At 41.7% G+C, this 23,136-nt stretch overlaps 2 protein-coding genes across 3 annotated transcripts; one reads left to right on the forward strand and one right to left on the reverse strand.

Moving 5' to 3' along the window:
* Positions 1–212: 212 nt before the first annotated feature.
* LOC311123817 (protein FAM50A-like) lies at positions 213–18,969 on the reverse strand. Its single transcript, XM_084198044.1, has 13 exons — positions 18,654–18,969; positions 18,439–18,523; positions 18,196–18,295; positions 17,644–17,792; positions 17,059–17,135; positions 14,751–14,817; positions 11,340–11,401; positions 9,528–9,604; positions 2,231–2,285; positions 1,471–1,519; positions 1,303–1,373; positions 1,058–1,168; positions 213–518 (listed from the first exon to the last, which is right to left on the reverse strand). The coding sequence occupies exons 1-13, from the start codon at positions 18,762–18,764 to the stop codon at positions 510–512; spliced, it is 1,023 nt and encodes a 340-aa protein (XP_084054170.1). The 5' UTR covers positions 18,765–18,969; the 3' UTR covers positions 213–509.
* Positions 18,970–19,387: 418 nt separating this feature from the next.
* On the forward strand, positions 19,388–23,086 carry LOC311123819 (transmembrane emp24 domain-containing protein 4-like). 2 transcript variants are annotated; one of them, XR_014612639.1, is made up of 6 exons: positions 19,388–19,564; positions 19,914–20,014; positions 20,309–20,434; positions 20,924–21,070; positions 21,376–21,614; positions 21,970–23,086. XR_014612639.1 is itself a non-coding variant. In XM_084198046.1 (5 exons), exons 1-5 carry the CDS (start codon positions 19,426–19,428, stop codon positions 21,523–21,525), a joined length of 663 nt encoding a protein of 220 aa, XP_084054172.1. In that variant the 5' UTR covers positions 19,391–19,425; the 3' UTR covers positions 21,526–23,086. The 2 variants fall into 2 exon arrangements, 1 of the variants encoding a protein (XP_084054172.1); XM_084198046.1 differs by having other exon boundaries at positions 19,391–19,564; positions 21,376–23,086.
* The last annotated feature ends 50 nt before the right edge of the window (positions 23,087–23,136 follow it).

Below are 23,136 nucleotides of genomic sequence, written 5' to 3' on the forward strand. Positions count from 1 at the left end.
GCTAAAAAGGTGTACACAAAACACAGGCAGCTCAACCTGCCAACTTTTAACAGATGTGTTCCAGTTTTTTAATTATCTCCAAGAGCCGAGTCTTACGATTATATAATGGAGCCAACCAAACCACACTCATTCATGAACAAGGCCAAATTAAAATAATAATATGAATTAATCATGTTGATCTAATCTAATTTAAATCAACACAGTGGACAGCATCCAAGTGTAGGTTTATTTGTATTTCAAAAATAGGATCACATATTTTCATAGAAATTAAAGTTGGAATATTTATTAAACAGAACTGTTATCTTATTGCTAAAGAGATCACTATGGTTTCATAAAACAACACTTTGGGGGATTGACATAAAAAGTTGAGGAGTAACAATGAAGAGTAACATAATGTTTTAAAGTGAATACAATTTATTACATCTGAAAGGAGAATGCTTCTGACAATACATTCATAGTAAAACACAGAAATAAAATTTGTGTCCAGAATGATCTTGAAGACAATATTTTCACCGGATCTGAAAAACAAGAAATTAAGAAGAATATTTCATTTATGTTGCAACATCTGCACATTTTACGATCAACCTCCCAACTTCATATCCATGCTTTACCGAATAATAACATTTTCACTATAATTATTCAATTATTAATAGGTCTATTTTCGAGTTGCCTCAGATAGCCATTTCTGACATGTTTAATGAACCTACAACTGAAAGTGAACAGGACCATGCATGCAACGCTTTAAACACAGACACTCATACAGTGTCATGTGTTGCCTACTTATGAAACCATCCCGTTGTTGCAGTTTGAAAAGGCTATAAATCATGAGCCACTAGGCACGATAACAATCTATCTAGCCATTGACGCTACATTCCTTTGATGATTTATTTGGACGTGTGATTGGCCACAGGAGGAAGTGCTGTGGAGGACGACATGACGTCACACTCGAAATAAAAACCCACAATACAAAATCACATAGTTTGATAAAACTAAGGAAGCAATTACAATATTCCAATGTAGATATTGGCAGTGTGTTAAAGTTAGACATACTACTCACAGTATATTTGTCCCATTTCTTCTCCGGGTCGTAGGGCTCCCAGCGGCTGGCGGGGAAGATGTGCTTGTTCTTTTCATACCAGCACCTCAGCACCACTTTACCTGCGTGAGACTACGACACACCAAGGAGGCTCACCGGTGTTAAAGCTGCACTGACAAATTACCTTTTGATTCTAAAAAGTATCAAAACACACTTGGAAATTGAACAGTATATTAATTGTGATTAAACAATACGGATCTCCTAACCTCGTCTTTTTCAACCGTGGCGTCGTTCACCAGCCGAATGTCATCGTGGACGTCAAAGCTGAAGAGTGGGCCTGTGGTAGAATAAAGTTAAATACATGCCATCAGTGAACTTCCATACATATTTCAATATGCTGTACATTTTAGAAGAACTTTGAGGTTTCCACTCACCAGATTTGCCTCGAGCTTTCGTCACAATGAAGTCATAGAAACTGTGATGCTAGAAGAGAAAACAGAGATAACTAACTGTGATTCTAGAAGAGAAAACATAGATAACTAACTGTGATTCTAGAAGAGAAAACATAGATAACTAACTGTGATTCTAGAAGAGAAAACAGAGATAATTAACTGATTCTAGAAGAGAAAACAGATATAATTAACTATGATGCTAAAAGAGAAAACACAGAGATAATTAACTGTGATGTATGAGAAAACACAGAGATAATTAACTGTGATGTATGAGAAAACAGATATAATTAACTGTGATGTATGAGAAAACACAGAGATAATTAACTGTGATGTATGAGAAAACACAGAGATAATTAACTGTGATGTATGAGAAAACACAGAGATAATTAACTGTGATGTATGAGAAAACACAGAGATAATTAACTGTGATGTATGAGAAAACAGTAGTCCCCTGTAGCTCAGTTGGTAGAGCATGGCGCTTGCAACGCCAGGGTTGTGGGTTCGTTTCCCACGGGGGAGCCAGAATGAAAATGTATGCACTCAATAACTGTAAGTCGCTCTGGATAAGAGCGTCTGCTAAATGACTAAAATGTAAAAAACACAGAGATAATTAACTGTGATGTAAGAGAAAACTGAGATAATTAACTGTGATGTACGAGAAAACAGAGAGATAACTGTTCAATTTAAAGATCAAGAAGAGCTATAAATGTATAATGGGATAAATCAGTCTAGTAGCACTTACATGTGGGATGATCAAATCCTCTTTGATATACATCAGCTGTTCCACACCAGCAGCCCTACGAACAACAACCAACATTTGACAACCTTCCTTCATAGATATATGTAAGGGATAATCAACGAGGGGCTATGCATTCTATGGAAAATAATAGACCATGTGGGAGGTATGTGCCACGATGCCAAATATTTATTTTTTGAACTAACCCAAGACATTGGAATACTAAACCTGTCGTTTTCCAATGGGAGCAAATTAATCATAGTGGGCAGAACAAGCAAGGAGGTGGGCAGAGCCAAACACGAGCTAGTGAAATCCTATTGGCGCGTTCTAGCATTTATTTGCATATTTCCATTAGGAAGCGCCTACTCTGAAGTGCACATGTGCAATAACTAAATTCGCCCTTGCACTCTTTCTAAACAACATAATATATTTTTTTTACTTTGGCAAAGGGTAGTCTACAAAACGCAGTCCACTCTTTGTTACAGATTCTAGTTTTGGAAACAAAAACAACTGTATGGACATCAAATGTTTAATCGATGAGAAAATTAGCAGAATGTCGGACAAATTCCTCCCACAGGCCTTCCTCTCACCACCATATTTGGTAGTGAGTGGAAATGCCTACCGGATGCTTCACATTTACACATCCAGTGAAATATCTGGCTCATCGCAGTGCTAACTGTGCCACTAGAGATCCTGGTTCGAATCCAGGCTCTGTCGCAGCCGGCCGCGACCGGGAGACTCATGGGGCGGTGCACAATTGGCCCAGCGTCGTCCAGGGTAGGGGAGGGAATGGCCGGCAGGGATGTAGCTCAGTTGATAGAGCATGGCGTTTGCAACGCCAGGGTTGTGGGTTCGTTTCCCACGGGGGGCCAGTATAAAAAAAATATATGAAAAAAATATGTATTCACTAACTGTAAGTCGCTCTGGATAAGAGCGTCTGCTAAATGACTAAAATGTAAAATGTAATTGTTCTAGCCGAGTAGCACCAACCTTCCACAGAGTTGCATTATTTCGCAGAGAACACAGAACCGAGAGTTGATTATCTTGCTTATACCGCGGCTATAATTGACACATTTCCCTCTAGAAATGTGTTCAACATCCACTGAAGTAGCTAGCAAGTTGACTAGATAGCTACAGTAGTTGCCTTGGTAACCAAACAGACTTTAGCTAACCGAACCATAGAAATAGAATGAATAGAAGGAGCATCTCTATTCAAGTCAAACGATGGTATAACGGGTGGACTGGCAGCCATTTTGAGTATACTCATGCCAGGAAGTAAAAGCTAGGTTTAAAATATACCCATCTTCAACCTAGAGTAAAACCTAGGTAAAAGATGGGAAGGTTGAAGGGGAAATCAGCAGTTGCAACATCCATTTCTGGACTTATAACTTAATAATATGTATCCATTGATTCTTGAAGAATAAAGCTTATAAATGCCTCATGAGACTAGTTCCAACTGTGGTACCCATCAGAACCCAAAACAAAAGCTTGTTTGTAAACAAAGTAAATGTAATAAACACTGTATAGCCTCAAAACATGGTTAAAACTATAAAGTTCGAAAACAAATTAATGGGACCAGCGCTGTTGCTGGATTGTACAGGATTAGCAGTGAAACCGTGAACAGCAGTCGGGAAATCCACTAATAAAGTGTCTGTAAATAATTGTTTAAACGTCTAAATCAGGGGTGTCAAACGTACGGCCCGCGGGCCGGATCAGGCCCGCAAACGAGATGATTTTGAAAAATAAAAATATTTTTTTTTTTGTAAAGTATAAAAATGCACTACAATTTTTCAACAAAATAAACTGCTGTTCCAATTGCGTCCACTGGGTGGCGCAATAGCAATTGTGTTAAGCACGCAAACTGTTTATACCGGGGCAGAGCAAGTAGGTCAAGCACGTGCAGCCAATGAGCTACTTTGTTTTGCCCGCAATATTTATTACGGCTTCTACTTTTAACATTATGTGCTTTGGCACCCTCATTGCCCCAGTATGTCTCTGTCAAAAAAGAGAAAAGTGGACGCAGAGTGCAGAGTGTTCCAAGAAAAATGGTCATCCTATTTAATCACGGAATTGAATGGGAAAGCTGTATGTTTGGTGTGTTCAGAGCATGTTGCAGTGCTGAAAGAATATAACCTTCGTCGCCACTATGTGAGTCTTCATGCCGACAAATATGACAACTTTCAAGGACAGCGGAGATGAGAGAAGGTGAATGAACTGTTGGCGGGTCTGAAGAAACAGCAGTCTGTGTTTACTCACAGCCGAGACATCAGTGACGCTGCAGTGAAGGCTAGCTACCTCATTGCTAATGAAATCGCAGTGGTTTCAAAACCATTTAGTGAGGGTGAATTTGTAAAAACATGCATGATGAAGGCAGCGGAGATTGTGTGCCCTGAAAAGCGGCAGGCTTTTGCAAATATCAGCCTGACAAGAAACACAGTTGCAGACAGGATTTCCGATCTTTCAGTGGATTTGGACAGCCAGTTGAAGCAAAAAGTAAAGTAATTTATTGCGTTTTCGGTTGCAATTGATGAAAGCACGGACATTACAGATGTTGCACAACTGGCCATTTTTTCATCCGCGGAGTTGATGACACATTGACCGTCACCGAGGAGTTCGTGGAGTTGGTGCCGATGACAGATACAACGACAGCAGCTGATATTTTTACCGCACTCGTCGGCGCGCTGGACAGGGTCGGAGTGGACTGGTCCCGTGCTGTCAGCCTGGCTACAGATGGTGCGCCCTCAATGATCGGTGGTCCTCTGTAGCTCAGCTGGTAGAGCACGGCGCTTGTAACGCCAAGGTAGTGGGTTCGATCCCCGGGACCACCCATACACAACAAAAAAAAAATGTATGCACGCATGACTGTAAGTCGCTTTGGATAAAAGCGTCTGCTAAATGGCATATTATATTATTATTATTATTATTATTATCGGGAAAAAAGCAGGCGTTGTGACAAAGTTCAGAGAGAAAGTGCAATCTGCAAATGGAGGACGTGATTTTTTGACTTTTCACTGTATTTTGCACCAGGAGGCTTTGTGTTGCAAGTCATTAAAGATGGATAACGTCATGAAGGTGGTCATCCAAACTGTTAATTTCATCCGATCCAGAAGCCTGAATCACCGTCAGTTTGACAGCCTTCTCAGAGAGAAAGACCACATCTATGGCCTGCCATACCACACTGAGGTAAGATGGTTAAGCCGAGGTGCTGTGCTGAGGCGTTTCTTTGATTTACGAGAAGAAATTGAACAGTTCATGGAAGAAAAGGGCAAACCAGTGTTAGAATTTCATTCCGCAGAATGGATGCCGGACCTTGCATTTATGGTGGATGTTACAGAGCACCTGAATAACTTGAACAAACAGCTGCAAGGGCGCAACAAAGTTGTCACGCAGTATTATGACAGCATACGTTCTTTCAAGTTGAAGCTGTCATTGTGGGAGACGCAACTTGCCGGTGGTGATGCAGCTCACTTCCCCTGTCTGAAAAATGTGTGCACGACCCAACATGTGGCAGACATGAAGCGGTTCAAAGATAAAATAACGGGACTGTTACGGGAGTTTGAGCAACGCTTTCAGATTTATGTTTATATGTTGATGTGCTATTGTTTTTAATTTATTTTATTTGTATATTTAACCTATTCTTGACTATGTGGTTCTTGCACTTGTTTGGGGAACAGGATTTCATTATTTTTATCTACATTTCTGCCTGAGAAATGACACCCTGATATAGTTCTGTGATCTGTGATATACTTCTGTGAATCACTGAGGCATTGTGTGTTTGTGTGTTCTTTGTCCTCAGAACTTTCAAATAACTTGAGGTGTTTTATGATTAATAGTGATGTTGTGCTTTTGGACACTGTCCTCAGGCTCCAGCTTTATGTTTATATGTTTTTATGTTGATGTGCTATTGTTTTTAATTGATTTTATTTTATTTGTATATTTAACCTATTCTTGACTCTGTGGTTCTTGCACTTGTTTGGGGAACAGGATTTCATTATTTTAATCTACATTTCTGCCTGAGAAATGACACCCTGATATAGTTCTGTGATCTGTGAAACAGTTCTGTTAATCACTGAGGTATTGTGTGTTTGTGTGTTCTTTTTCTTTAGAATTTTCAAATAAACTTGAGGTGTTTTATGATTAATAGTGATGTTGGGCTTGTACTATTTTGGACACACTGTCCTCAGGCTCCAGCTTTATGTTGTATGTTGATCGTATTAAAACAAAGAAAACAATCTGAAGTTGTTGTTTTTAAGTTATATATACACCATGATTTTTCCGGTCCGGCCCACTTGGGAATAGATTTTCCTCCATGTGGCCCCTGAGCTAAAATGAGTTTGACACCCCTGGTCTAAATGAATAGAATGACAGTAAAGCAGTTATGCTATGTTTTCACTGAGTAGTTAGCTGAAATTCACTATGATTGTGTTTCTTTTTCACTCTGATGGTTAACTTTCTGTGCTGCTACCATTCACTCCCAGTCATTCCAAATGCGGAAGCTGGTCCCTTGTTAAATAGTGGTGCAAGGAGTCATGTGATATTAGAATCCTGTTTTCTTAACCTGTATATTTTGAACCTAGAGTAAAAGCAGGAAGTGTCCTCTTCAATCTGGGTCATGGCTAGAAGGGATCCAGCTTCTGACAGAATTGACTTTTCGTAGCAGGCTTAGGAGAACCTGCGCGACAGGTTAGGAGAATAAACGTGGCAGGTTAGAGAATTAGGCTAATTAAGGTTAGAAAAAGGGTTAGGGTTAGCTAAAATGCGCCCCCCCCCCCCCCCAAAAAAAAAGATACACTTTTGACGTAAACTTTACAAAAGACGGATCCCCTCTAGACATGATGTTCAATCTGTGCTGTGATTTGTTGTTTCAACTCAACTGACATTACAAAAAATACATTACATGAGCCACATCAGTTGAATGAACATTCTACATTACCATGGCAATCCATGTCAGTTGATAGACCATTCCAAAATACCATGGATATTATTGCATCACAATACCAGTGTACCCATGAGTTTACCAGTCAAATCGCCCGGTTTCCAAGCTTCCAAGCCTGTTCTATTCATTATATTTATATGAACCAAACCATCAGTCCTAGTTTGCTATTATGAAAATCGAATTAAACAATGCCAATAATGTTTTAAATTGAAGTTTTGCTTTCAAAAGCAGCTCAAACATAGATCATGTAAGAATTAACTTCATAGCCATTGAATTATACTGTGCATTATAGGAAATAATACATGCTCTAGAATGTCCTTAAAGCCAATCAGAAATGAGTACTCAACAATTCCATGGTATATACTGTATATACTGTGTACTACCGGTCAAAAGTTTGGACACATCTACTCATTCACAGGTTTTTCTTTATTTTTACATTGTAGAATAATAGTGAAGACATCAAAACTATTAAATAACAAATATGGAATCATGTAGTAAACAAAAAAAGTGTTAAACAAATCAAAATATATTTTATATTTGAGAATCTTGAAATAGCCACCCTTTGCCTTGATGACAAATTTGCACACTCTTGGCATTCTCTCAACCAGCTTCACCTGGAATGCTTTTCCAACAGTCTTGAAAGAGTTCCCACATATGCTGAGCACTTGTTGGCTGCTTTTCCTTCACTCTGCGGTCTGACTCATCCCAAACCATCTCAATTGGGTTGAGGTCGGGGGATTGTGGAGGCCAGGTCATCTGATGCAGCACTCCATCACTCTCCTTCTTGGTAAAATAGCCCTTCCACAGCCTGGAGGTGTGTTGGGTCATTGTCCTGTAGAAAAACAAATGATAGTCCCACTAAGCCCAAACCAGATGGGATGGCGTATAGCTGTAGAATGCTGTGGTAGCCATACTGGTTAAGTGTGCCTTGAATTCTAAATAAATCACAGACAGTGTCACCAGCAAAGCACCCCCACACCATAACACCTCCTCCTCCATGCTTTACGGTGGGAAATACACATGTGGAGATCATCCGTTCACCCACACCGCGTCTCACAAAGCCGCGGCGGTTGGAACCCAAAATCTCCAATTTGGACTCCAGACCAAAGGACACATTTCCACCGGTCTAATGTCCATTGCTCGTGTTTCTTGGCCCAAGCAGGTCTCTTCTTATTATTGGTGTCTTTTAGTAGTGGTTTCTTTGCGGCAATTCGACCATGAAGGCCTGATTCACACGGTTCCCTCTGAACAGTTGATGTTGAGATGTGTCTGTTACTTGAACTTTGTGAAGCATTTATTTGGCCTGCAATTTCTGAGTCTGGTAACTCCAATTAACTTATCCTCTGCAGCAGAGTTAACTCTGGGTCTTCCATTCCTGTCGCAGACCTCATGAGAGCCAGTTTCATCATAGCGCTTGATGGTTTTTGCGACTGCACATGAAGAAACTTTCAAAGTTCTTGACATTTTCCGGATTGACTGACCTTCATGTCTTAAAGTAATGATGGACTGTCGTTTCTCTTTGCTTATTTGAGCTGTTCCTGCCATAATATGAACATGGTCTTGTACCAAATAGGGCTATCTTCTGTATACCCCCCCTATCTTGTCACAACACAACTGATTGGCTCAAACGCATTAAGAAGGAAATACATTTCACAAATTAACTTTTAAGAAGGCACAGCTGTTAATTGAAATGCATTCCAGGTGACTACCTCATGAAGCTGGTTGAGAGAATGCCAAGAATGTGCAAAGCTGTCATCAAGGCAAAGGGTGGCTAATTTAAGAATCTCAAATATAAAATATATTTTGATTTGTTTAACACTTTTTTGTTTACTACATGATACATGTGTTATTTCATAGTTTTGATGTCTTCACTATTACAAAATAGTAAAAATAGAAAATAGTAAAAATAAAGAAAAACCCTGGAATGAGTAGGTGTGTCCAAACTTTTGACTGGTACTGTGTGTGTGTGTGTGTATATATATATATATATTTAAACTTAACTATTTTTCTAATATATATTTTATTTTATGCACTTTGATATTGTTGTATAATGAAAAACGCTTTACAAATGTAATAAATTATAAAAAAGGATCAAATCAATGGTAATGCTATAATGTTAGTGCCCGTGGGCACTCGCTGCAGGACACTATAAACCTAGGGTGTATTCATTAGACGAAGACTGTAGCAAACAGTTGCAAAACATTTTACTAAGGAAATAGTTTACTGCAAATGGAAAACGTTTTGAAACGAAAAAGAGTTTCTATTGGAAAAAATTCAGGTAGGTCCCTCCCAGTTTCATTCTGTTTTCTAGTGAATACCTCCTATATAAAACCAAAGCCACCGCTTCAGTCACTCATCACCTCTTACCTGAGCTCACTGAAATCTTTCCTCAGGACCTCCAGTGCTTTCTGAAGGAACTGCTGCATGGTGTTGCCTTTCTTCATCTGTAGTAAACAACAGTGTAGACTGATACATGCTATAGTGTACAGGTAGGTACAGTTGAAGTCGGAAGTTTACATACACTTAGGTTGGAGTCATTAAAACTCGTTTTTCAACCACTCCACACATTTCTTGTTAAGAAACTAGAGTTTTGGCAAGTCGGTTAGGACATCTACTTTGTGCATGACACAAGTAATTTTTCCAACAATTGTTTACAGACAGATTATTTCACTTATAATTCACTGTATCACAATTCCAGTGGGTCAGAAGTTTACATACACTAAGTTGACTGTGCCTTTAAACAGCTTGGAAAATTCCAGAAAATGATGTCATGGCTTTAGAAGCTTCTGATAGGCTAATTGACATCATTTGAGTAAATTGGAGGTGTACCTGTGGATGTATTTGAAGGCCTACCATCAAACTCAGTGCCTCTTTGCTTGACATCATGGGAAAATCAAAAGAAATCAGCCAAGACCTCAGGAAAGAAATTGTAGACCTCCACAAGTCTGGTTCATCCTTGGGAGCAATTTCCTAACGCCTGAAGATACCACGTTCATCTGTATAAACAATAGTACGCAAGTATAAACACCATGGGACCACGCAGCCGTCATACCGCTCAGGAAGGATACGCGTTCTGTCTCCTAGAGATGAACGTACTTTGGTACGAAAAGTGCAAATCAATCCCAGAACAACAGCAAAGGACCTTGTGAAGATGCTGGAGGAAAGAGGTACAAAAGTATCTATATCCACAGTAAAACAAGTCCTATATCGACATAACCTGAAAGGCAGCTCAGCAAGGAAGAAGCCACTGCTCCAAAACCGCCATAAAAAAGCCAGATTACAGTTTGCAACTTCACATGGGGTCAAAGATCTTACTTTTTGGAGAAATGTCCTCTGGTCTGATGAAACAAAAGTTGAACTGTTTGGCCATAATGACCATCGTTATGTTTGGAGGATAAAGGGGGTGGCTTGCAATCCGAAGAACACCAACCCAACCGTGAAGCACGGGGGTGGCAGCATCATGCTGTGGGGGAGCTTTGCTGCAGGAGGGACTGGTGCACTTCACAAAATAGATGGCATCATGAGGAAGGAAAATGATGTGGATATATTGAAGCAACATCTCAAGACATCAGTCAGGAAGTTAAAGCTTGGTCGCAAATGGGTCTTCCAAATGGACAATGACCCCAAGCATACTTCCAAAGTTGTGGCAAAATGGCCATCACAAAGCCCTGACCTCAATCCTATAGAAAATGTGTGGGCAGAACTGAAAAAGCGTGTGCGAGCAAGGAGGCCTGCAAACCTGATTCAGTTACACCAGCTCTGTCAGGAGGAATGGGCCAAAATTCACCCAACTTATTGTGGAAAGCTTGTGGAAGGCTACCCGAAACATTTGACCCAAGTTAAACAATTTAAAGGCAATGCTACCAAATACTAATTGAGTGTATTTAATCTTCTGACCCCACTGGAAATGTGATGAAAGAAATAAAAGCTGAAATAAATAATTCTCTCTACTATTATTCTGACATTTCACATTCTTAAAATAAATTGGTGATCCTAACTGACCTAAGACAGGGAATTTTTACTAGGATTAAATGTCAGGAATTGTGAAACACGAGTTTAAATGTATTTGGCTAAGGTGTATGTAAATTTCCGACATCAACTGTACATGGACGGAAAGTTCATGTATAGCTCCAACAATGGATTTGCTTTCCGGCAGAAACCTGTTTTGTCTCACTGTACCTTGACAGTCTTACGATGCCCCGATCCATCCCAGTAGGAGAATGTGATCTCAATTTCTTCACCTGCACAGAAGATTAATGAGTGTCATTATCATGACAAGGTTGTAATTAGCAGGGTGGTGAACTATTCATTTAAACTCATCTTAGGGCGGCAGGTAGCTTAGTGGTTAAGAGCGTTGTGCCAGTAACCGAAAGGTCGCTGGTTCTAATCCCCGAGCTGACTAGGTGAAAAATCTGTCGATGTGCACTTGAGCAAGGCACTTAACCCTAATTGCTCCTGTAAGTCGCTCTGGATAAGAGCGTCTGCTAAATGACCTATTTATTTATTTATCTTTACCATAGAGACCAATATAGAAGGGCTGTGGATGTACCATAGGGACTAATAGAAGGGCAGTGGATGTACCATAGGGACCAATATAGAAGGGTGGTGGATGTACCATAGGGACCAATATAGAAGGGCAGTGGATGTACCATAGGGACCAATATAGAAGGGCAGTGGATGTACCATAGGGACCAATATAGAAGGGCAGTGGATGTACCATAGGGACCAATATAGAAGGGCAGTGGATGTACCATAGGGACCAATATAGAAGGGCTGTGGATGTACCATAGGGACCAATATAGAAGGGCAGTGGATGTACCATAGGGACCAATATAGAAGGGCTGTGGATGTACCATAGGGACCAATATAGAAGGGCAGTGGATGTACCATAGGGACCAATATAGAAGGGCAGTGGATGTACCATAGAGACCAATATAGAAGGGCAGTGGATGTACCATAGGGACCAATATAGAAGGGCAGTGGATGTACAATAGGGACCAATATAGAAGGGCAGTGGATATACCATAGGGACCAATATAGAAGGGCAGTGGATGTACCATAGGGACCAATATAGAAGGGCAGTGGATGTACCATAGGGACCAATATAGAAGGGCAGTGGATGTACCATAGGGACCAATATAGAAGGGCAGTGGATGTACCATAGGGACCAATATAGAAGGGCAGTGGATGTACCATAGGGACCAATATAGAAGGGCAGTGGATGTACCATAGGGACCAATATAGAAGGGCAGTGGATGTACCATAGGGACCAATATAGAAGGGCAGTGGATGTACCATAGGGACCAATATAGAAGGGCAGTGGATGTACCATAGGGACCAATATAGAAGGGCAGTGGATGTACCATAGGGACCAATATAGAAGGGCAGTGGATGTACCATAGGGACCAATATAAAAGGGCAGTGGATGTACCATAGGGACCAATATAGAAGGGCAGTGGATGTACCATAGGGACCAATATAGAAGGGCAGTGGATGTACCATAGGGACCAATATAGAAGGGCAGTGGATGTACCATAGGGACCAATATAGAAGGGCAGTGGATGTACCATAGGGACCAATATAGAAGGGCAGTGGATGTACCATAGGGACCAATATAGAAGGGCAGTGGATGTACCATAGGGACCAATATAGAAGGGCAGTGGATGTACCATAGGGACCAATATAGAAGGGCAGTGGATGTAACATAGGGACCAATATAGAAGGACAGTGGATGTACCATAGGGACCAATATAGAAGGGCAGTGGATGTACCATAGGGACCAATATAGAAGGGCAGTGGATGTACCATAGGGACCAATAAAGAAGGGCAGTGGATGTACCATAGGGACCAATATAGAAGGGCAGTGGATGTACCATAGAGACCAATATAGAAGGGCAGTGGATGTACCATAGGGACCAATATAGAAGGGCAGTGGATGTACCATAGGGACCAATATAGAAGGGCAGTGGATGTACCATAGGGACCAATATAGAAGGGCAGTGGATGTACCATAGGGACCAATATAGAAGGGCAGTGGATGTACCATAGGGACCAATATAGAAGGGCAGTGGATGTACCATAGGGACCAATATAGAAGGGCAGTGGATGTACCATAGGGACCAATATAGAAGGGCAGTGGATGTACCATAGGGACCAATATAGAAGGGCAGTGGATGTACCATAAGGACCAATATAGAAGGGCAGTGGATGTACCATAGGGACCAACAGAAGGGCAGTGGATGTACCATAGGGACCAATATAGAAGGGCAGTGGATGTACCATAGGGACCAATATAGAAGGGCAGTGGATGTACCATAGGGACCAATATAGAAGGGCAGTGGATGTACCATAGGGACCAATATAGAAGGGCAGTGGATGTACCATAGGGACCAATATAGAAGGGCAGTGAATGTACCATAGGGACCAATATAGAAGGACAGTGGATGTACCATAGGGACCAATATAGAAGGGCAGTGGATGTACCATAGGGACCAACAGAAGGGCAGTGGATGTACCATAGGGACCAATATAGAAGGGCAGTGGATGTACCATAGGGACCAATATAGAAGGACAGTGGATGTACCATAGGGACCAATATAGAAGGGCAGTGGATGTACCATAGGGACCAACAGAAGGGCAGTGGATGTACCATAGGGACCAATATAGAAGGGCAGTGGATGTACCATAGGGACCAATATAGAAGGGCAGTGGATGTACCATAGGGACCAATATAGAAGGACAGTGGATGTACCATAGGGACCAATATAGAAGGGCAGTGGATGTACCATAGGGACCAATATAGAAGGGCAGTGGATGTACCATAGGGACCAATATAGAAGGGCAGTGGATGTACCATAGGGACCAATATAGAAGGGCAGTGGATGTACCATAGGGACCAACAGAAGGGCAGTGGATGTACCATAGGGACCAATATAGAAGGGCAGTGGATGTACCATAGGGACCAATATAGAAGGGCAGTGGATGTACCATAGGGACCAATATAGAAGGACAGTGGATGTACCATAGGGACCAATATAGAAGGGCAGTGGATGTACCATAGGGACCAACAGAAGGGCAGTGGATGTACCATAGGGACCAATATAGAAGGGCAGTGGATGTACCATAGGGACCAATATAGAAGGGCAGTGGATGTACCATAGGGACCAATATAGAAGGGCAGTGGATGTACCATAGGGACCAATATAGAAGGGCAGTGGATGTACCATAGGGACCAATATAGAAGGGCAGTGGATGTACCATAGGGACCAACAGAAGGGCAGTGGATGTACCATAGGGACCAATATAGAAGGGCAGTGGATGTACCATAGGGACCAATATAGAAGGGCAGTGGATGTACCATAGGGACCAATATAGAAGGGCAGTGGATGTACCATAGGGACCAATATATAAGGGCAGTGGATGTACCATAGGGACCAATATAGAAGGGCAGTGGATGTACCATAGGGACCAATATAGAAGGGCAGTGGATGTACCATAGGGACCAATATAGAAGGGCAGTGGATGTACCATAGGGACCAATATAGAAGGGCAGTGGATGTCATCGTCATGGATATTTATTATCACACCTACTCTTAATCTTTTCTTGCTTTCCCTCCCACTCCTGGCGCAGTTCCTCTCGAAGACGATTCTCCTCCTCCTAAACTCACAATAACACATTTTAAGCTTGAGCTCTGTGTATATACAGCATAGGACATGTACAGTGGGGGAAAAAAGTATTTAGTCAGCCACCAATTGTGCAAGTTCTCCCACTTAAAAAGATGAGAGAGGCCTGTAATTTTCATCATAGGTACACGTCAACTATGACAGACAAATTGAGGGAAAAAAATCCAGAAAATCACATTGTAGGATTTTTTATGAATTTATTTGCAAATTATGGTGGAAAATAAGTATTTGGTCACCTACAAACAAGCAAGATTCCTGGCTCTCACAGACCTGTAACTTCTTCTTTAAGAGGCTCCTCTGTCCTCCACTCGTTACCTCTATTAATGGCACCTGTTTGAACTTGTTATCAGTATAAAAGACACCTGTCCACAACCTCAAACAGTCACACTCCAAACTCCACTATGGCCAAGACCAAAGAGCTGTCAAAGGACACCAGAAACAAAATTGTAGACCTGCACCAGGCTGGGAAGACTGAATCTGCAATAGGTAAGCAGCTTGGTTTGAAGAAATCAACTGTGGGAGCAATTATTAGGAAATGGAAGACATACAAGACCACTGATAATCTCCCTCGATCTGGGGCTCCACGCAAGATCTCACCCCGTGGGGTCAAAATGATCACAAGAACGGTGAGCAAAAATCCCAGAACCACACGGGGGGACCTAGTGAATGACCTGCAGAGAGCTGGGACCAAAGTAACAAAGCCTACCATCAGTAACACACTACGCCGCCAGGGACTCAAATCCTGCAGTGCCAGACGTGTCCCCCTGCTTAAGCCAGTACATGTCCAGGCCCGTCTGAAGTTTGCTAGAGTGCATTTGGATGATCCAGAAGAGGATTGGGAGAATGTCATATGGTCAGATGAAACCAAAATATTACTTTTTGGTAAAAACTCAACTTGTCGTGTTTGGAGGACAAAGAATGCTGAGTTGCATCCAAAGAACACCATACCTACTGTGAAGCATGGGGGTGGAAACATCATGCTTTGGGGCTGTTTTTCTGCAAAGGGACCAGGACGACTGATCCGTGTAAAGGAAAGAATGAATGGGGCCATGTATCGTGAGATTTTGAGTGAAAACCTCCTTCCATCAGCAAGGGCATTGAAGATGAAACGTGGCTGGGTCTTTCAGCATGACAATGATCCCAAACACACCGCCCGGGCAACGAAGGAGTGGCTTCGTAAGAAGCATTTCAAGGTCCTGGAGTGGCCTAGCCAGTCTCCAGATCTCAACCCCATAGAAAATCTTTGGAGGGAGTTGAAAGTCCGTGTTGCCCAGCGACAGCCCCAAAACATCACTGCTCTAGAGGAGATCTGCATGGAGGAATGGGCCAAAATTTACATTTACATTTTAGTCATTTAGCAGACGCTCTTAACCAGAGCGACTTACAGGAGCAATTAGGGTTAAGTGCCTTGCTCAAGGGCACATTAACGTCATTTAGCAGACGCTCTTAGCCAGAGCGACTCACAAATTGGTGCGTTCACCCTATAGCCAGTGGGATAACCACTTTACAATTTGGGGGGGGGGGGGGGGTTAGAAGGAATACTTTAGCCTATCCCAGGTATTCCTTAAAGAGGTGGGGTTTCAATTGTCTCCGGAAGGTGGTGAGTGACTCCGCTGTCCTGGCGTCGTGAGGGAGCTTGTTCCACCATTGGGGTGCCAGAGCAGCGAACAGTTTTGACTGGGCTGAGGGGGAGCTGTGCTTCCGCAGAGGAAGGGGAGCCAGCAGGCCAGAGGTGGATGAACGCAATGTCCTCGTTTGGGTGTCAAAATACCAGCAACAGTGTGTGAAAACCTTGTGAAGACTTACAGAAAACGTTTGACCTGTGTCATTGCCAACAAAGGGTATATAACAAAGCATTGAGAAACTTTTGTTATTGACCAAATACTTATTTTCCACCATAATTTGCAAATAAATTCATTAAAAATCCTACAATGTGATTTTCTGGATTTTTTCCCCTCATTTTGTCTGTCATAGTTGACGTGTACCTATGATGAAAAGTACAGGCCTCTCTCATCTTTTTAAGTGGGAGAATTTGCACAATTGGTGGCTGACTAAATACTTTTTTTCCCCACTGTATATAGTGTATTCCCTGTGCATGCTGGACAGTAGTCAAAGAACTCTTGATTTACACGCAGGCCAGATTTCAATGTGAGAGGTTAGATTTTTAGAAAATGAGTGTGACTCGTTATGAATAGTGGGCATGCATAAGGCTCACCTCTCGGTCCCGGTCAGGCAGGAAACTGGTGTCCACATCTGGGTTCTTCCCTAGCTTCTTCTTCTTAGCAGGGAAATCTTTAGAAGATAAAAGTCAGTATTCATTGATTGTTCTTAGACAAGAATAATATACTGTAACGACCCTGGGTTTATAAGCGCGGATATCGACTCTGCCACGGGAGCATGCTTTTGGGGCACAGTCGATGGCGCACTGGACTTCGGGCTAGAAGGTTGAGGGTTCGAGACCTGCTCCCTGCCTTTTTCATTACATTGGTGTCAGAAGTGGGATCGGACCTTGCATCCACGAACGTGCGTGTGCTTGGCCGGTGAGCGCGTTCCTGTAAGACGTTGAGTTGTAGGTTAGCGCGAGGACGTTCACTTTGAAAGGAGGGAGTTGTGTAACGACCCTGGGTTTATAAGCGCGGAGATCAACTCTGCCACGCGAGCATGCTTTTGGGGCACAGTCGATGGCGCTCTGGACTTCGGGCTAGAAGGTTGAGGGTTCAAGACCTGCTCCCTGCCTGTTTCATTACAATACATAAGTCTTGTGGATATAAACAACTGATTTATTATTAACACCACTCACAGTCCTCTTCCTCTTCCTCTTCATCGGTCTCCTCTTTCTCCTCTTTCTCCTCTTCCTCCTCCTCTTCATCTTCCGGATTAAAGGATAAACTGGCTATCTTTCTCTTCTGCTCTTCCTTTCTCTTCTTCTCCTTCTGCTTCTCCAGCTTCCTGAAGGTAGACAGAAAGAGAGACGAGACACTGACAACAGATTCCTGAAGGTAGACAGAAAGAGAGACGAGACACTGACAACAGCTTCCTGAAGGTAGACAGAAAGAGAGACGAGACACTCAACAGCTTCCTGAAGGTAGACAGAAAGAGAGACGAGACACTGACAACAGCTTCCTGAAGGTAGACAGAAAGAGAGACGAGACACTGACAACAGCTTCCTGAAGGTAGACAGAAAGAGACGAGACACTGACAACAGCTTCCTGAAGGTAGACAGAAAGAGAGACACTGACAACAGCTTTCGACAGAAGACCAGAAGACTTCGTCCATAATCATGAGTCATTGAGAGATCATAGCAGACAAAAGTGTCAGGGAATACAGTAACTCAGGGAATACAGTAACTCACAGCATCAACTCCTTTGATTGCTCCTTCTTGGCCAGTTGCTTTTCTCGTTCTTTCACAAGTGCCTCCTGCCTGGCCTTCATATCATTGAGTGTCACCAGACCTGACAAGGTAACACAGTATCGCAGTAAGATTGTGTTCTTAACAATTACGTATTGAAACATTCATCCTAGTAATAAAGAAGTGCCTGACATGCAAAAATACCATTATTTTCTTATAACTTGCCTAGCTAGCTACAATACTTACCAACAGTGCTGGATTTGAGCTCTGCTTCCACCGCATCATAATGAGCTGAGAACTTCTTATCGATGTTGGACTTGACCATGTTGTCCTGCAGGAGACATTCAGATAGTTAAGAGGGGGGAAATAGGTAATGCTGTAACGTTGAAGGCTTTCAGTAACTGGAAAGCATAGAATATGCAATAATATTACTTAGCTTGCTAACTAACAAGTTAACTGACCTGAGCAATTTTCTCCTTTAGCTGTGAAAGTTGTTCTCTTTCCTTTTCACGCTTTTTTATCAGCTGCATGGCTCTTCCAGCTTCGCTTGCTGCTCCTTTGTACTGCGCCATGACGATATCTTTGAGAATCAAACAGCGATAATCTGAAAAAGTAGCTAAATGCCACAGACAAATTGTCTTCACAACAACCAAACACCGTTTTATAACAGTGTAGAGCGAACCGCTAACAGTTTACAGCGAACCGCTATTGTAGATGCTGAGATACCCTAGCATCACAACACCACCAAAAACGGTCCCGGTGAAGTGCATTCTGGGCAGTGTGCGATCCTGTAACAAAAAAAACACTTCCGACGGGGTTTCAAAATAAAAGTACAGCAGCAGCTGCTTGCATCTCCTAGTGATGGACATTCGGACTCTTTTCGATGAGCCGGTTCATTTAGCTCAGTTCAAGTAAAAGAGCCGGCTCATTTGGCTCCCAAACGGACCAGATTGACGCGCTCTCCCCACTTTTATTGTTTCTGCAGTGAGGATTCATCCTCTTTAGATCATTATTTTGTAACTTATCTGCAGAAAAACGTTGTTTTGAGCTCAGAAAGCAGTAGTAGCCGTATGCAAATCAGGGAACCAAATGAACGGCTCTTTCACCGATGCGATTCGGTTCCCAACGTTCACCAAAAAGATCCGTTCAAAAAGAGCCGTTTGTTCGCGAACGACCCATCACTAGCATCTACTGCACTGACTCTGCTGATGGTGACAACAAAGCTGATTTAACATGATGCTCACTGTACCTGGCGCCGGAATTATCATATTATTTGCTTGGCTCTCTCCAAGTTACTCTCTCTATTTTCACATTGGGGAGACAGAGAAAAAATGCTTTATAGAGGAAATTCCAGATGAGACTATGGTTATTGGTAAGTTAGTTAGCTATGGTTTTAGCGTTAGCTATTGCTGGTTAACGTTAGCTACCTAGTTAGCTAGCTGCTTCTGGCCCATAGGCTATTTTTATTAAGCCAGTCAGTCAGTGCATGCATGTCTTTTATTTCCTGACTGATGTAGATTTGATGGATGAAAAATATCTATCACATGGGTCTTAATAAATAAATGTTTTCTAGCTAGCTTCAAAAGATGAGAAGATGATAAACGCTAATATGGGGTGAGCCAGTGTAGTGTATTGTTATTTGAGATGGAGTAAATTATGCCATCTATTGACGATATGAGGAATAGCCTTTCATAAGATTATTTATACCTCTCTATCATTAGGGAAATACAGGACCCAGCTGTGGGACAAGCAGACCGGATCCTTCCTCCCAGCCACCCCTGGCCTTGGAATGCATGTGGAGATCAAGGATCCGGATACTAAGGTCAGTCCATCAATGAGAAAAGAGATTAGATGTAAAATAATCTCGGTTAACCCAGAACAAAAATGCGTAATTTACGTTGTCAGTCCATGAGAGATTAAGATATAAAGTTAACACACACTCAAATGTGTACAGTCACTACAGTTTGTATGTTCAGAAAACCTGAATGACCTCAATGAGGCAATTCATTTTGCATCACACAATACATAGACAAAATCTAAAATCACATCTTTCATGCACACGCCTCCAAGTGTTTCATCGGCATGTCTCTTATTGCTTTCCAACCCTCTATTCTAGATAATCCTGTCTCGTCAGTATGGGTCTGATGGACGGTTCACCTTTACGTCCCATACACCAGGCGAGCATCAGATCTGCCTGCACTCCAACTCCACCAAGATGGCCCTCTTTGCTGGTGGCAAACTGGTATGAGTGGGATGTTGTTGTTCATACAGAATGGGTTGTTCAGAAAATATTCTGCTCACAAAAACCTTCCATAAAGTACAAAATACACTGAGTATACCAAACTTTAAGAACACCTTCCTAATATTGAGTTGCACCCCCCCCCCCCCCCTCCCTTTGCCCTTAGAACAGCCTCAATTCATCAGGGCATGGACTCTACATGGTGTCGAAAGCGTTCCACTGTGATGCTGGCCTATGTTGACTCCAATGCTTCCCATAGTTGTGTCAAGTTAGCAGGATGTCATTTGGGTGGTGGACCATTCTTGATACACATGGGAAACTGTTGAGCATGAAAAACCCAGCAGCGTTGCCGTTCTTCACTCAAACCGGTGCGCCTGGCACCTACTACCATGCCCCGTTCAAAGGCACTTACATCTTTTGTCTTGCCCATTCACCCTCTGAATGGCACACATACACAAGTCTGGCATTCTATCCTTGTGTTCTATCTTACAGAGAGTGCACCTAGATATTCAGGTCGGTGAGCATACCAACAACTACCCCGAAATCGCAGCAAAAGACAAGCTCACAGAGCTGCAATTAAGAGCTCGACAATTACTGGACCAAGTAGAACAAATCCAGAAAGAGCAAAACTATCAGCGGGTGAGTTGAAAGATAAAGTCTACATTTTCAGTTGAATAACTAAAGCCACAACATATGTGATAATAAATATTGAAATGTATTTAAACATGTCATACAAAGCAGTGTTGTAGAATGTCTGTCTCTTCACAGTATCGTGAGGACTTCACCTTGTCTTTCAGTGTTCTAGTGACTGTCTGTCTCTCTTCACAGTATAGTGAGGACTTCACCTTGTCTTTCAGTGTTCTAGTGACTGTCTGTCTCTTCACAGTATCGTGAGGACTTCACCTTGTCTTTCAGTGTTCTAGTGACTGTCTGTCTCTTCACAGTATCGTGAGGAGCGGTTCCGCATGACGAGTGAGAGCACTAACCAGCGTGTGCTTTGGTGGTCTATAGCTCAGACACTTATTCTCCTCACCACTGGCATATGGCAGATGAAGCACCTCAAGAGCTTCTTTGAGGCCAAGAAGTTGGTGTAGTGCCCACAGGACATCACTGATTGAGTTCAAGACAGACGTCACAGCCATACAGAGCTGACTGGCAGAGAGACATGGTGTTGATGTGATTAGTAGAGATGCTTAAAAGGGCAATTCCGCCACTTTCAACGTCAATTATTCAAAAACAGTGCATTTGTAGTTAAAAAGATAAGGTCCTATAATAACGCTTCTCTGTGACTAGGATTAAAAGTAAAAAAGTGATTTTCCAAACCTGCAACGAGTTTCTAGCCCAAGGGAGGGTATTTTCTTGCTCCCCATGTCACCGCAAATCTCATAGTTTGAAAATCACTGTTTTTAAAATGTTTTAACTTTTGATGTCATCGGGTAGAACTTTACTTAATTTTTTTTCTACAAAATGTAGAAATGTGCCGTTTCACATATGTTGACACTGGTATTGTGCTGGAGATAATGAATGAGGTTGACAAGTGGTAGAATTGCCCTTTAAAGGGGTAATCTGCAGCTGAGGGATGGGGCCGTTTAAAAAAAAAAAAAAAAAAAAAAACTCACATTTTTAGACAGCTATAAATTCAAGGCCTGACCAACTATGAGATCAAAATGATAGTTTTAACCATGTTCTGAGGCTAGTGTTTGTTTACATTTACTTTGTTTACAAACACTGGAGTAAAATAAGCTTCTATTTTGGGTTCTGATGGGGTACGACAGAAACTAAACTCATGAGGCATTTATAAAAGTTATATTCTTCAAGAATCAATGGGTACATATTAGTTCTAAGTCTAAAAATGTATGTAGCAACTGCAGATTGCCCCTTTAAACCTGGGAAGCAAATTAATTGAGACCATCCAGTGTGTTATGTATTGTCCATTATTATTCAGTGATTTGAATTATTGTGATAAGGAGTAAGCAGCACCTGTGTCCATTTTGTTTTATTATGTCTACTGTTGTATAGTTTTTGTTTTATAAACTTTGTTGGACTGTACATATAAGCAGTGGCAAATGTACCCAAGTTAACTTTCATTTGTCACTTTGGACTAAGCAGTCACAGATCCGCATGACTAGTATTTTGTAGATCTTGGTCTTTCTGCAAACTGTACACTTTTGGTTTACACACTTGTATTTGGACTAGATTGTGATTTAGTCTACTAACATGATTGTAACATAGCTAATAATAGGGATATCTTAATGACTAACTTGTTCACTCCCAAACAGCAGTTCACAAGCCGAATGGCATCCACATCCTTAGTTTCTGTTGAAGAGTACCATTCCAGGAAACATCATTATTTGTTTCTAGAGGTCCAAACAGACACGTTTTTTTTAAAAGACCAACTAAATCATTAAATCAGGTGTAAATTACATTTGAATGTTGTGAAATTAATGCCCATGATAAAATACCATGAAGTTATTCAAAACTGAACAAGGTTTAGGTTACAATCTAGATATCAGTAAGCTGCGAATACAATGTTTAATGACAATACTGTAGTGGTATGATGAGGAATAAAGTCACAAGGTCTTCATTTGTCATTATTAAGGGTTTTACTTTTGGTTGGCTGTCATTTCAATGTACTCAATAAAAATTGAAAAAGGATTTGATTCACATCTGTGGTTCTTTGTTTATATAACAATCATTTACATTTC

The sequence above is a fragment of the Coregonus lavaretus genome (assembly GCF_964263955.1).
Source record: "Coregonus lavaretus genome assembly, contig: HAP1_SCAFFOLD_540, whole genome shotgun sequence".
In the NCBI taxonomy this organism is placed as follows: domain Eukaryota; kingdom Metazoa; phylum Chordata; class Actinopteri; order Salmoniformes; family Salmonidae; genus Coregonus; species Coregonus lavaretus.